Source organism: Haliotis rubra, unplaced genomic scaffold (assembly GCF_003918875.1).
Source record: "Haliotis rubra isolate DU_JTF1 unplaced genomic scaffold, ASM391887v1 Scf1010, whole genome shotgun sequence".
Taxonomy (NCBI): Eukaryota; Metazoa; Mollusca; class Gastropoda; order Lepetellida; family Haliotidae; genus Haliotis; species Haliotis rubra.
Genome location: NW_025764905.1, coordinates 44,361 through 60,810, shown reverse-complemented (window position 1 = coordinate 60,810; position 16,450 = coordinate 44,361). Strand labels below are relative to the sequence as shown.

At 39.7% G+C, this 16,450-nt stretch overlaps 1 protein-coding gene across 1 annotated transcript; it reads left to right on the top strand.

The window, feature by feature from the left end:
• The first annotated feature begins 439 nt into the window (after positions 1 to 439).
• On the top strand, positions 440 to 15,659 carry LOC124269154 (asparagine synthetase [glutamine-hydrolyzing]-like). Its single transcript, XM_046704174.1, is given in 10 exon segments — positions 440 to 475; positions 478 to 690; positions 4,493 to 4,727; positions 5,394 to 5,576; positions 6,457 to 6,549; positions 7,364 to 7,491; positions 7,714 to 7,840; positions 9,405 to 9,612; positions 11,187 to 11,424; positions 13,496 to 15,659. Coding segments are annotated over 10 exon segments (1,659 nt in total). The 3' UTR covers positions 13,694 to 15,659.
• Positions 15,660 to 16,450: the final 791 nt, after the last annotated feature.

The following is a 16,450-nucleotide window of genomic DNA, read 5'->3' as shown; positions in this document are numbered from 1 at the left end:
AGGTGACTAAAACCAGAGTTTTAAGCATTTAGAACTTCACTGGTGCATCCTGAAACTGCAAGATGCAGCGTTATATTTGTACCAACCATATTATTATCGATTTTTGGGGAAGTGTGGTAGCCTAGTGGTTAAAGCGTTCGCTCGTCAACGCCGAAGACCCGGGTACGATTCCCTGCATGGGTACAATGTGTGAAGCCCATTCTGGTGTTCCCCGCCGTGATATTGCTGGAATTTTGCTAAAAGTGGCGTAAAACTAAACTCACGCACTCACTGTTGATTTTTTTTAAGTGTGCATTTGTTTCAGCATTTCCAGAACATCAGTCATGATCAGCAAGCATCTTGTTCGAGGCCAGAGTATTTTCAAGTATTTTCCGGAACCAAGAAATTAATTTAAGAAATAAAATTAATGAAATATCGCATTTTTATTCCAGCCGACGCCATGTGTGGGATCTGGGCTGTGTTTGGTAGTGATGAAGATGTTTCCGTGTGCAGTGTAATGCTGTTCACAAGATCACCCATCGAGGACCTGACGCCTTCAGGATAGAAAATATCAACCATTTCCAGAACTGCTGTCTCGGCTTCCACCGATTGGCCATCGTTGATGATGTCAGAGGGATGCAGCCAATGAGATTGTACACTCATCCTCACATATGGCTGATATACAACGGGGAAATCTACAACTATAAAACAGTATGTGTTCCTCGTCACTATGTGATTGAGAGAGAGAGAGATTATTAACCGAGTGTGTTCCCGTATCATTAATATCATATATTAGGAATAAAAATTGTATTATGCGAGCCTTTGGCGCCAAAAGCTCACATAATACAATTTTTATTCCTAATATATGATATTAATGATACAGGAACACACTCGGTTAATAATCTCTTTATCATATAATGTCATTCTTAAAATTACTCTAAAAAATATGCAAATCGTACATGAATTTATATATAAAAAGAATCGAGCATTCGCGTAAGAATACTTAGCGGTATACCAAGGTGAAGGTCGTTCATGACAGCGGCATATGCTTGTGACTAGTCGCTAATGCAGTTCAAACATAACTCATGCCTAAAATAATATGTTTCTGTCTAAATAGAACAACAAAATTGGGCAGGGTTTTCTTGGCAGTGTTTTTATTTTCATTGTGGGTAATCACCTCATCAATATTAGTTTCTGATACCTGACGGAATCAATTCTTTGTTGTGGTTGATAGATCAAAATCTTTGGTTGGTACCTTTCTTAGACGATAGCCTGTCACTCATGCCATATAATTCATACCTTCACTTTGAACGAAGTTCTCCGTTTCATGTTTTCCAAAGTCAATTACTGCAGTAACGATTCCTGCACCTCTGTCATCAATTCTTTCAGAATCACCAATTTTGATAATGGGGGCAGCCATGTTTGTTTACAAACCCGTCCTCGCAATGTGTAGCACCACTCGGTTTGATATCACGTTGTATAATATCCCCCTCATAACCATTATTCAGTGAAAGAACACCCTCTGTAGCATCACCCATTAAAACACAACTCTCTAGAGCGTCACCCTGTAAAACACCACGCTGTATAGCACCATCCATTCAAGGAAGACCTTCTGTAGCATCACCCATTAAAACGCACCCCCCCAGAGCGTCACCCTGTATAACACCTCACTGTATAGCACCATCCATTTAAGGATGACCCTCTAAAGGATCACCCATTAAAAGACAGCCCCCTACAGCATCACCCTGTATAACACCACTCTGTATAGCACCACCCATTAAATGACAAACCTGCAGATCATCACCCTGTGTAACACCACGTGTATAGCACCATCCATTCAAGGAAGACCCTCTAGAGGATCACCCATTAAAAGACAACCCCCTAGAGCATCACCCTATATAACACTGCACTGTATAGCCCACCCAATAAAGGAAGACCCTGTATAGCATCACCCATTAAAACCCAACCCTCTAGAGCGTCACACTGTATAACACCACTCTGTATAGCATCACCCATTAAAACACAACTCTCTATAGCATCACCCATTAAAACACTGTATAGCATCACCCATTAAAACCCAACCCTCTAGAGCACCACACTGTATAACACCACTGTATAGCATCACCCATTAAAAGCACAACCCTGTATAACACCACTAGCATCACCCATTAAAACACAACCCTCTAGAGCGTCACACTGTATAACACTGCACTGTATAGCATCACCCATTAAAACACAACCCTCTAGAGCATCGCCCATTGAAACACAACTCTCTAGAGCGTCACCCTGTATAACACCGCTCTGTATAGCATCACCCATTAAAACACGACCCTCTAGAGCATCACCCTGTATAACACAGCACTGTATAGCATCACCCATTAAAACACAACTCTCTAGAGCGTCACCCTGTATAACACCACTCTGTATAGCATCACCCATTAAAACACAACTCTCTAGAGCATCACCCTGTATAACACAGCACTGTATAGCATCATCCAATTAAGGATGACCCTCTGGAGCATCACCCTGTATAACACTGCACTGTATAGCATCACCCAATGAAGGATGGCCATCTAGAGCATCACCCATTAAAACACAACCCCCTAGAGCGTCACCCTGTATAACACTGCACTGTATAGCATCACCCATTAAAGCACAACCCTCTAGAGCGTCACCCTGTATAACACCTCACTGTATAGCACCACCAAATAAAGGAAGATCCTCTGGAGGATCACCCATGAAAAGACAACCCTCTCAAGCATCACCATGAATGGTACTACCTATTAAAGGAAGACCCTGTAGAATATCACCCATCAAAAGACAAACTTCTTGAACATTGTCCTGTTTAACACCACACAGTAGAACATCAACCTTGAAAAGGTGACATTTCGAGGCATAATTATGTTAAGCATCACCATGTATAGCATCACCTAGTAAAGCATCACCATGTATAGCATCACCTAGTAAAGCATCACCATGTATAGCATCACCTAGTAAAGCATCACCATGTATAGCATCACCTTGTAAAACATCACCATGTATAGCATCACCTAGTAAAACATCATGTTAAGCATCACCATGTATAGCATCACCATGTTAAGAGTCACCATGTATAACATCACCATGTATAGCATCACCTAGTAAAACATCATGTATAGCATCACCATGTATAGCATCACCTAGTCAAACATCACCATGTATTACATCACCTAGTAAAATATCATGTATAGCATCACCTAGTAAAACATCATGTATAGCATCACCATGTATAGCATCACCTAGTCAAACATCACCATGTATTGCATCACCTAGTAAAATATGTATAACATCACTTTGTAAAACATCACCATGTATAGCATCACCTAGTAAAATATCATGTATAGCATCACCTAGTAAAACATCATGTATAGCATCACCATGTATAGCATCACCTAGTCAAACATCACCATGTATTGCATCACCTAGTAAAATATCATGTATTGCATCACCTTGTAAAATATCATGTATACCATCACCATGTATAGCATCACCTAGTAAAACATCACCATGTATTGCATCACCTAGTATAGCATCACCATGTATAGCATCACCTAGTAAATGACTACTTGCTAGTGGTAGACTTGTAGAACACCACTCTGCATGAGGCTCTGGGCCTGATTCCTCAATGCAATTATCACCCTTACACAATTGTAACTCCATGTTTAAAACACATATTTATGACTTGGTGCTTTAGTTGCCTTTTTAAATGGCCCCTGGGTTGCATAACATAGACCCTATTAAGCTCTGTCAGCAGTGATATAGCTGCTAATTGCTGCAGTAACTCAAGCTGAAGGGGGTGTTGACAGCACAGGTACTAACGATGTGTACCCAAGGTACGTTTCTGTATACAGAAATGTACCCTAATCAAACATCAAAATACAGAAACCTGGTACGCTAGACGGGGGACGAGTCCATATTCCTCATCCCAAAACTGAAACCATATGTAGTTGTTCCTGTTCAACTGACAGCAAGTGAGTGAATGAGTGAGTTTAGCTTTACGCCGCACTCAGCAATATTCCAGCTATATCTGTCTGTAAATAATCGAGTCTGTACCAGACAATCCAGTGATCAACAGCATGAGCATCGATCTGCACAATTGGGAACCGATGACATGTGTCAACCAGGTCAGCGAGCCTGACCACCCGATCCCGTTAGTCGCCTCTTACGACAAGCATAATCGTATTATGTGGCAAGCGTGGGTTGCTGAAGACCTATTCTACCCCACTGACAGCAAGTGGTATTGTGCATTGCAAAATATTCATTCATCGTATGCTCGTTTCTTACATAACGCCATCAAATGTATAACACTTCCGATCAAGAAAACGGCACAATACAGACTAGACTGGCATGTTTCTGTATTCTGATTTTGGCTGAGGTACACATCTGTAGTACCCCTTCAGCCAAACTCAAGCTTGAGACAAAAATAAGCTTTGTTTACCAAGAGAAATAATTCACTGGATGTGTCCATTTGCAGGTTGCAAAAGAAAACGACTTCCATCTAAGCACAGACTGTGACGGAGAACCAATCATTCACCTGTATGCCAAATATGGTATTGATTTCCCCGCCCACCTGGATGGAGTGTTCGCCTTCTGTCTTCTCGACACAGCCAACAGGAAAGTTTTCATTGGTCGAGACACGTTTGGAGTCCGCCCCTGCTTCAAGCTTGTCACAGATACTGGCTTCCTGGCTGTGTGCTCAGAGGCTAAAGGTCAGTAACTGTGTGATACGTAACACGACCCGTTAGATCGGAATGAAAATACTGACAACAAAAGGAGATAAACTTGCACATCTCAGTCAGCAAAGATTATAGTTGTCCAACAACGGTTCTGGTCAATATGACTTTTGCAAGGTAATACACACTAAATATTGATACCCTAGTTTGTCTCTCAGACAGGGAATAAGTTAAGTAGGAGTCCCAGCCTAGAACATTTGGCAAGTCTAGATTGCTTCAGCGGAAATGACTCATGCTGACTCCCAAACTAAGATGTCAATTTCTGTCTTGGTTTGACTTAAATCAAAATTTTCCATGCATCTACATCTTTACTTTCAATGTTTTATCAGTGAGCTTGAGAAACGTTATCCTCACTCATGTTGATTCCTGTGTTAAGTTACTGAGATCTTTTCTGTCAAATAAATAGCCCCAAGAGATTTTGTTAGAGGTTTTGTTTTCAAAACTATGTATAATGCACACCCATTCTAGGGCGTTTCATTATTTTGTAAAAACAATGTTTCAAGTATGATGTGCAGGCAAAAACCTTCATCATCCCTTCAGTGAACGAACATGTATAAACAACTTGGTCACAATCAATTTGAAGTTTGAGATAAAACATCACTAGACACAGCGATCACATGTAACATGCTTCTTTCCGCACAGGTCTATTTGGTTTGAGTCACAGCCTCACTGACGAGCAAGCCAACATCATACCCCTCACACCAGGTACAGTGGAACAGTACGATCTCGACAAGAACGGACGAGCCACGTTACGGGAGACGAAACAGTATCACTCTATTGGTGACGCGCCCCTGTACAAAACACCAGTAGATACTGACTCACTAGGTAAAGCCATTTCGACAATTGTCACCATATTATATTTTTGCTGATCAAAATAAGGGTTCTTGATGACTGGTCGGCTCGGAGTCAATATAATATGTCTGAGTGGGGTATTCATGCTTAACTGTGGCATGGTATCTCAGTGAGCTAGCACTATAAACCCAGCTTAAATCTGGCCTAACACAAGCAGCCCCAGATAAACAAACATGCATGGCATCATACGAACAAACTATTCTCAAGTACGCGTTAAACCCCATTTTATCTCACCTACCGATATAGATCAAGATCAATTATCGTTAACTGAATATCGATCAGTTACCCGGTATTCTTAATTATTGGAGAAGTAACTGAGTTATAATGCAAAAATATCCTAAAGAAATCGCCATATTTCACATCACTGGTAAGTGATGTTTACATTTGGGTTAAACTTCACCCTGGGCGTTATTTAGAAGCAGGCCATGAATAAAGACCTAATTTTGTGTATTTTCCGAGTAAATTTCAAACTTTACTTTATCACAGTAACTTATGTATGATATTATCAATGACTCGAGATTTATATCGATAATCATTTTTGCCATCACCGATAGTTCCAATTATCAATCTGTTTAGCCACCCTACTTAACAGGATAACAGATGTGTTTCAGATGTGCAGTACAGAGTTGTGTCCCTTTGAAGGACAAGGAACTTGTGAAAATAGTGGTTTCACTCTTTCATGTTTACATTTTGTCAGCACAGTGCCCTTGCCCATGGGTTTCTCAAAAATGGAAGACTTCCATTTCAAATTTTAACACATCCATTTCAATTTTCAGTATATTGGGATAAGAAATATATAATTGACGAAATAAGACCACACAACAGTGTTCAATTGTACTCTTTACACTCACAGGGGACGATATTAAGAAGAACATCAGGATGTTATTTGAAACAGCTGTTCAGAAGCGTCTCATGGCAGACAGAAGAATTGGTTGTCTATTGTCTGGTGAGTAAACCGTTCATCTCCATCTCATTAATAGTTATTCTCGCTTCCTGTAGATTGACTACTGCTGATTTTACTAACTTTCTTCATTATGTTTGTCACACGAAGACCCAGGTTTGGTTCCCACATGGGTACAATGTGTGAAGCCTATTTCTGGTGTCCCCCGCTGTGATATTGCTGGAATATTGCTAAAAGCAGCGTAAAACTTAACTGACTCTCTCAGTATGTAGATCAATAATTGGAGCATAGTAATCGATCAATAATCAATGTAATAATATTAATCGTGAACAACTACAAAATTCGGGATTTATGGTCGATTTCGACACAGTCACAACGTAGTGCAAATGAAACAGGCACTAATTACTGCTATGATTGAGACACGCACGTACACAAGTACAGAGTATGCTGAAACTTTGTTGTTTTGTGAGTCAGGAAACTGCTTCAGTTGTTTATGTCTTGATTTATCAAACATGTCAATCAGAAACATGCTTCCTAAAGTTTAATTGGATGCTTAATTTGTATGAATATTGATAAGTCTCCAAAGCTAATCAATATTTGTTCAAGACAGTGGGGTAACCATGTGGTTTAAGCATTCGCTTGTCACACGAAGACCCGGGTCCGATTCCCACATGGGTACAATGTGTGAAGCCCATTTCTGGTGTCCCCTGCCGTGATATTGCTGGAGTATTGCTAAAAACACTATAAAACTGTAAACCCACTCACACACTCAATAATCACTGATGCAAGCAAGATTGATCGATTGACCAATTATTCGACCACTAGTCAGTATATCAAAACAAATCATGGTTTCTCTTAGGTGGTCTTGACTCAAGTGTGGTAGCTGCGTTGTTGGTTAAGAATGCCAAGGAACAAAAGCTGCCCTACCCCATACAGACCTTCTCTATTGGCATGGAAGGGAGTACGGACATCATAGCAGCTAGGAAGGTGAGTCTTGGAACATTACGAACAAATCTTCTGTGCTCGCATGTGTGTTTTCGGATAGGATATGTTCATATTTTTCTGTTCTAAAGGTTTCTAACCAACTAATGTGTAACGTTATATTTGGGATTACACTTTCCTTAGTAAAGTACAGATTCTTGTAATCACACGAACGTAGTGTTAGCACTGTGACTATAAAAAAGTCTTTACCCTTTCTTCATATTTCAGGTTGCGAAACATTTAGACACTGAACATCACGAGATTATCTTCACACCCGAAGAGGCCATCGATGTTTTAGATGACTTGATTCGCCATCTTGAAACATACGACATTACAACCATCAGGGCCTCAGTCGGTAGGTGTGCTCACCATTATCATGGAGGCTTCTGTGATGATATAACCCTTGACGATCCGGGTTAATATTGGTCTTCAGCAACCCATGCTGGTCGTAGGAGGCGACATAACGGCATCGGGTGGTCAGGCTCAGTGACTGGGTTGACACATGTCATCATATCCCAATTGCGTAGATCAATGTTTGTGCTGTTGATCCCTGGATTGTCTGGTCCAGACTCGATTATATACAGACCGCCACCATATAGCTGGAATATTGCGGAGTGCAGCATAAAACTAAACTCACTCACACTGTGATGATATAATTGGCCTTATATCAAGCATGTTCATCTTGGCGAACACCTGTAGTACGTTGTCGGTTCTAGTGTTGGGAATCGGAAAACAAATCCACTATCGATTATCGGAGGACTTGTGGTGAACGATTATCGATTATAATCGAAATATATACATTTTTAATGTAATCACCAATTTTAAGGGTTTTCCCAAGTTTTTCTAATTAATGGTGTTTTTTTAACTAATACAGTCATGCAATGAAATGCATGCATGCAAGAAAGACACTGGAATTGTAATTAAACAATAAGAGTGGTTAAAACTAAGATATTTGTCATTATATATCATTACTTCACAATAGATGTATTTACAGACAGGTTACAGTAATATTTACCGTAGTGATGAAAACAAAACTATAAATACAGTGCACATAGCCTTACGCTGTTGAGTGCATGTTGTTCGTCAATTTAATGGTTAGTTAACTACATTCATGTGCGTACACTAAAACAAAAAAATTATGATTAATCGAAAATATGTTTTTCACAATCGAAAATTATTTTTAATCCTTCTTTCGATCCATTTCCATTATTTTTGATCATCAGAACACCACTAGTGGGTTCCTCACACTCAGGGCAAAAATCCTACGCAATTATGGCATTGCTGTAGCTGTAGAGGTGGCCGAGGTGGCCGAGGTGAGTCGGATGAAGACATATGAACCAGTCCTGTGCTGCACTTGTGGCATGTGGTCAATCAGATCAACATGTGGTGACACCTGAGTCTGAAAATGGTTCCATGGTCTTGTAACGGTGACTGGCAATATGTGGAATACCTTGCAAAGCCAAGTCGCCTGTCTGCAGTCGGTCGATGGTGTTGTTGCATTGAGCCTCTGTTGGCATGTTTTCACTTTTCTTGTGCTGTACAACTGTGATGACAGACACATCGATTTCATAGCACAATTCATGTTGCACATTCATTTCATGTTAGTATGTTTGACCACCATGCTGCCACGTGATTTCACGTGTCCCCTACTTTTTCCCTCCACATACTTTTATCCACCCGCACAAATCACTCCTGATTGCGGACAGAGAGAAATCCATATTTGGTGTTCACTTTGCATGCATATCACCAAGAATCTGTCAGATATTTCTAATTTTCCCACTTTTGCGTTTCTATTTTTGCTGAGTATATGTGTTTCGTCCAGCTGTGTACCTGGTCAGCACATCATGTTCTCCAATGAGAAATGCAAACTGCGGTCATTCTGTGACAATGTTAACTTTATTGGCCGTGTTTTTATCCAGGTATGTACCTGGTCAGCAAATACATCAATGAGAAGACAGACACAGTGGTCATCCTGTCCGGTGAGGGGTCTGACGAGCTGGCCCAGGGATACATCTACTTCCATAAATCTCCATCCCCTGAAGCTGGGGATGAGGAGAGTCGGAGACTCCTGAAAGACCTCTACATGTACGACGTCCTCAGAGGGGACAGAACAACGGCAGCCTGGGGGTAAGGCCACAATATTGATTTGTTTGTTGTTTATTGATGCACACAACAATATTCCAGCAGTCTGTAAATAATCCAATCTGGACCAAACAATCCAGTCATCAACAGCATGAGCATCGATCTACACAAATGGGCTACAATGACATGTGTCAACCAAGTCAGTGAGCCTGACCACCCAATCCCATTAGTTACCTCTTATGATCAGCATGGGTTGTTGAAGACCAATTCTAACCCGGATCTTCTCAGGTGTCACAATATTGATAATTCAAATAGATAGTGTGGCCATTTCCATGGACTTCGTTACATGTGCTATGTCCCTTAAGCATTGGTCAATGCCCATGTCAATCACTGGATTGTCTGGTCCAGACTATTATTTACAGCGATTATTCCTGGAATATTGTGGACTGAAGTGTAAAGCAACAAAATGGGGTGATAAGATCATGGTAGGTAGGAACTGGTGTGGAGTTTGTACATGATTCAGTAGTTCTCAAAACAAGTTAAGGAAAACCCCAATAGGAAGGCTTTGTGTTGCAGTATCCACCCATGACCGATTGACAATAGTCATATTAAATAAACAGATGTTGTCGGACTTCTTGTGATTAACATATACAATATGTCGAACTGACCATTTATCGTTTTGAGGAAGGGACTTGGATTTTTGTCTGAGAATATGTTTTCAGACTCTGTATCAACACACGGTTTTCTCTGAAAGTAAGAGCCAAACATATTTTTGAACACCTCTTTATCAGGACAGCCACTAAATTCAGAGAAACAATCTTGTTGCGAAACCCTAAGCAAAGTTACTTTTTATCCCACCAGCATATAATGTGGGAAGATATAGTCAACACCTTGTCCGTCTGTAATCATTTCATTTCGAGCATAACTAAGAAACAATCAATATCTTTCAACAAAATTTTGTACAAATATCAAACAGAACTGAAAGTGTGCCTTTTGCTATTAACAGATCTTGGGTATTTTTATTTTTTGGATTTCCATGGCAACAATTTGGACTTAATCTCGAAAAGGGGTGGATTTTGTTCCTGGAGCACAACTTGAAAACCTTTCAATATCTTTCAACAAAACTTAGCAGATATATGAGGTAGATCCCAAAGTGGTGACTTTGCTATTTTCGGATTTGGGGCATTTTTATTTTTCTCGGTTTCAATGGAAACAATTCAGAATTTTTGGTCTCAAAGGGAGGGGCGGGCTTCATTTCCAGAGCACAACTCAAAAACCATTCTGCAAGTCTTGGCAGATATATCAATCTATCAAACAGGTTTTGAAGTGGTGCCTTGTGCTATTTGCACATTTTTGGCATTTATAGTTTTCATGATTTCCATGGAAACGATTTGGACTTATTAAAAAAAATGTTGGACTTTAAGTGACTGTCAGATGATTTGTACTAAGATAATTTGTGGGGGCCGGGGGGATTTGTCATCTTCTGATAACAGTAGTTTTCACAATTTGTCTTTCATCTGAAAATGAGATTGGGTGAGAAAAACAGATGAACTCTGATGAGATGATTACAATAATATATGTATGTACCCTTGCAATAACCCTTGTCCCTTGGCTTGTAGACTGGAGATCCGGGTCCCCTTCCTTGACCATCAGTTCACCAGCTACTACCTGTCCCTCCCTGCCGAGGACCGCGTCCCCAGGAAGGGGGTGGAGAAGTACCTCCTCCGGTCAGCCTTTGATGGCATGAACCTCCTACCCAAGGACATCCTGTGGAGGCCGAAGGAGGCCTTCAGTGATGGAGTCTCGTCTGTCAAGAGGTCACTCTTTGAGGTCATACAAGATTTCTGTGATGAGCAGGTGAGTTTGGAATGAGCTGGCCTAGTCTTCAAGAGTTTTGTTTGTTTGTGGTTTAACTGTATGGCAGCAGTCGGTAAATTATCAAGTTTGGATCGGACAATCCAGTGATCAACAGTAATGGATGTGCCCTTCCCCGTCACAGTGCATGTTATCAGTGTATCCATGTCATTCCTGCATCCACTCTCCTTACAGCACAGCTTTCATTTTTTTGGGTCGCTCCACTACCTTCATCTTACAAAAAATATGTGTTGCATTATTCTTTTCACACCAGCAAGTAAGACTGTTACAATAGCAATGCCCTCAGTTCATTAAACAATACCACTGTATCTTAATTGGAACAAGTATTTTGACATGACAAGCAAATGCTGTAACCACAAGGCTACCCCACTGCCCTACTTCATATGACCAATTGTAATTGGGTATCCACACTGAATCATAATTAACGTGGTCATTGAAACAAGGAAGTTTCTTCTATGTGGGAATCCACACTGAATCATAATTAATGTGGTCATTGAAACAAGGAAGTTTCTTCTATGTGGGAATCCACACTGAATCATAATTAATGTGGTCATTGAATGAAGGAAGTTTCTTCTATGTGGGAATCCACACTGAATCATAATTATGTGGGAATCCACACTGAATCATAATTAATGTGGTCACTGAAACAAGGAAGTTTCTTCTATGTGGGTATCCACACTGAATCATAATTAACGTGGTCATTGAATCAAGGAAGTTTCTTCTATGTGGGAATCCACACTGAATCATAATTAACGTGGTCATTGAAACAAGGAAGTTTCTTCTATGTGGGTATCCACACTGAATCATAATTAACGTGGTCACTGAATGAAGGAAGTTTCTTCTATGTGGGTATCCACACTGAATCATAATTAACGTGGTCATTGAAACAAGGAAGTTTCTTCTATGTGGGTATCCACACTGAATCATAATTAATGTGGTCATTGAAACAAGGAAGATTCTTCTATGTGGGAATCCACACTGAATCATAATTAACGTGGTCACTGAATCAAGGAAGTTTCTTCTATGTGGGTATCCACACTGAATCATAATTAATGTGGTCATTGAATCAAGGAAGTTTCTTCTATGTGGGAATCCACACTGAATCATAATTAACGTGGTCATTGAATCAAGGAAGTTTCTTCTATGTGGGAATCCACACTGAATCATAATTAACATGGTCATTGAATCAAGGAAGTTTCTTCTATGTGGGTATCCACACTGAATCATAATTAACGTGGTCATTGAATCAAGGAAGTTTCTTCTATGTGGGAATCCACACTGAATCATAATTAACGTGGTCATTGAATGAAGGAAGTTTCTTCTATGTGGGTATCCACACTGAATCATAATTAACGTGGTCATTGAATCAAGGAAGTTTCTTCTATGTGGGAATCCACACTGAATCATAATTAACGTGGTCATTGAATCAAGGAAGTTTCTTCTATGTGGGAATCCACACTGAATCATAATTAACGTGGTCATTGAAACAAGGAAGTTTCTTCTATGTGGGAATCCACACTGAATCATAATTAACGTGGTCACTGAAACAAGGAAGTTTCTTCTATGTGGGAATCCACAATGAATCATAATTAACGTGGTCATTGAAACAAGGAAGTTTCTTATATGTGGGAATCCACACTGAACCATAATTAACGGGGTGATTGAAACAAGGAAGTTTCTTCTCATTTCAAACAACAATCAAAAGTGCCAATGCTATATTTCACTGAGTATATATGGTCCTATTTGAAATAGGACCTGGAAGGTCTGGGTTAGAATTGGCATTCAGAAACCCATGCTTGTCGAAAGAGGTGAATAACAGGATCGGGAGGTCAGGCTCGCTGACTTGGTTGACACGTGTCATTGTATCACAATTGTGTAAATCATTGCTCATCCTTTGATCACTGGATTGTCTGGTCCAGACTCGATTATTTACAGATCATGCTGCATTAAAAAAAAAACCAACCAAACTACCTATTTGAAATAGGACATTATTTGAAACTTTTGCACAATATCCTGTTGTATTCCATCCCTACATGGATTCCCTCTCTTTCAGATCAACGACGATCAGCTGGAACAGTCTGCCTCACTCTACCCCTTCAACACCCCCAGGACGAAGGAAGCCCTGTATTACAGAAGGGTGTTTGAGAAGTACTACCCCTCCAAGTCGTCATGGATACCATATATGTGGATGCCACGCTGGATCAACGCAACAGACCCTTCTGCCAGGACGCTCAAACATTATAAACAATAGAAGAAATTTTTATACATAACATCAGTAACTGATCTTATTTATTGACGCAAAGTGGAACCCATAAATACGGAAAGCCACTTTCCAGGCGGTGGTTATGTCTGAGTTACTACTGTCTTGTATGGGCATTACTTGGTTACCATGGTAAGGACATAACTTGCTACCTGATTGGCTGATCTGGAAACGTGAATATCGAAAGATATCGCGGGTGGTTATCCCGATTATGGGGTTTCACGGCATAATTTTATCATTATTATTATTTGTCCATCAAGCTTCGATCTCAACTTTCATCATCATAATATGGTTGAGGGCAGGGTAAGGTAAAGTGTCTTCATATGGCTAATTTGACTGATAAATGTGTTCAATTTGCATTTACTGTTCGAGTACAGTGTTGTATTCATGCTGGTTCTGGTTCAGACTTTTCTTGCCTGTCTTTTCTGATCTGCAGCAGTTGTTTGAGCTTCCTCATTGATGTATTGTGCAATACACAACATTGTCAGAAAAAAGATCTGTTGCATCAACGTCTCATATTACATTGCTCTACTTAAAGGTCTGCGGGAATCAGCAATCTCAAATATCGTTGATCTGTTTACTTCCTTTCTTTTCCTCACTTGTACACCGTTTGTACACAGTGCCCTACATTTAAACTACTTGCTCCTGTGAATTTAAAGAGACTCTATTCACATTGGGTCTCTCAGGTTTCAAATCACATTAACTACCTCTGATTCAAATTTGATAGCTGTTCATTTTTGCAGAAAGGGACTTCTTTTTCTAACAATTGTTTAATAAATGTAGATGAAAGATGAAGCTCACCTGTCTTTTCATGCGTGTGCAAGGGTTAGAGTATTTCTGTATCACATATTTTTTTCATGTCGGAATGATTGAGGGAGGCAGGATATGGAAAACACAAAAATATGGATAACCTGATCGGATTGCAACATCCATCATTGCTGTTAGATTTAAATTCAAAGTAGCAGTTTAAATTATATTCTCATAAGCTGCCTTACATAGAAAATAGTGCTTGATTTAAGAGATGTTAACCTGCTTGCACCAGGTGCAACCTAGATGCACCAAATTCCAGTTGCACAGTTTTTATTGCAATATGTAGTGACATATGCTATTGAATTATTTAGATGTTTAATTCAGAAGTATGCCCACTCACAAATTGACTTGCACCTGGTGCAAGTTAGACTTATATCTAGGTTGCACTTTGTAATATAGGGTTGCACCGGTTCAAGTAACAAAACACTAAATCGAGTCCTGTAGACCACTAATTATTAGCTTCAGGTGAGGTGATCAATTGCAGGAGTATATCATTTACACCCTTGGTGTTATTGGCAATTGTTCTCTCATAAACTATATATTTCAGGGTCTCCACTGCCATGTTGTTGTATTTCCTCTTTATAATTTAGGGGAAATTATTTGAACGAGAAAATTTTGGAGTTTGTTCTACATTTAATTAAGAAACATGTTGAAGAGTCTGCAATTTGCGATCATTTATTTATCATATGTTGGTCTATTAAATACTACTCAACATTAGTAAAGAACCCAAATAGTCCAATGTGTTCAAAGGTGTTCCTTACAAATATTGAGTAGTATACTTAAAGGATATAATTATGCTACTCACCATCAATGGGAATGTTAGAATCTTGAAGCATGTGATTGTCATCGAATACTGGTAGAGGTTAAAGACGGAATATGATCTTTCTCAGCTTTTAGACGCTTTCCATCAGTATCATGGTCAGGGGCACCAGAAATCGGCTTCAAACATTGTACCAATATGGGACAGGTTAGAAAAAACATATCTATTCATGTACGGATGCATCTGAAAGTCTGCGCTTAGAAACGTTTACGTTGTCATGCATTTTACATTGGTGGATTGATACATTAACTTGTCATTGAACATGAATCTCAATGGTCTTGAAAAAATGATAAATTTAACTGAGAAATAAATATGAAAGATCTGGTATTTCTGTTTATTATTATTTTTCAAGATATTTTTATGGATTAAACTTCTTTTTAATTTCCCTTTTTAATCCATAAAATTATCTTGGACATCAATGTACAACTTCTAAATGCCACTGAAAGACATATTAATATTTGTCCAAATATTGCATTTGTAGTGTTTCATTCTACGATATTGTTTTTGGTTTTGCTTAAAGCTGCACAAAGTAATATCCCAAATGAACAGACTGAGTAAGTGAGTTTAGTTTTGTGCCGCTTTTAGCAATATTTTGTGGGCGGGTGGGCGAGCTGGCTAAGGAGCCAGGCTAGTGATCCAGCGAGGTTGAGGTGTTGGGATCGAGCCCACCTGAGACTGGGTGTAAAACCTTGGGAGTCAACTTTGTGTGCAGACTCTTTCAGTGTTGTCACAACCCCTAGTGTACAGTACACAACCCTGTGCACTTAAAAGAACGCACGAATCCATTGGTATATGACCAGATGGTGGCCACATGAATACGTGCAAACACCTATTTGCGGGTACAGCAACGTGCAGTAAACTTGGACAAAGTACTGTGACTATGTGTCCCAGTCCACCCAGCTGTGAATGGGTACCTCGTTAGGATGACAAAGCCACAATAACGCCTAGTGGCTGCAAGATTGTATACTCCCCAGGGAGTTGAAATTGATAACACGTTGTGCCGTTGAGATTGACATCCAATTATCGAGGGAAAATATACCAGCGGCCTTGAGCAAGCACTAGTTGCCTGGATATGCGCTAAAGAAATATCGTATAATAATAATAATAATTTTGGTGCT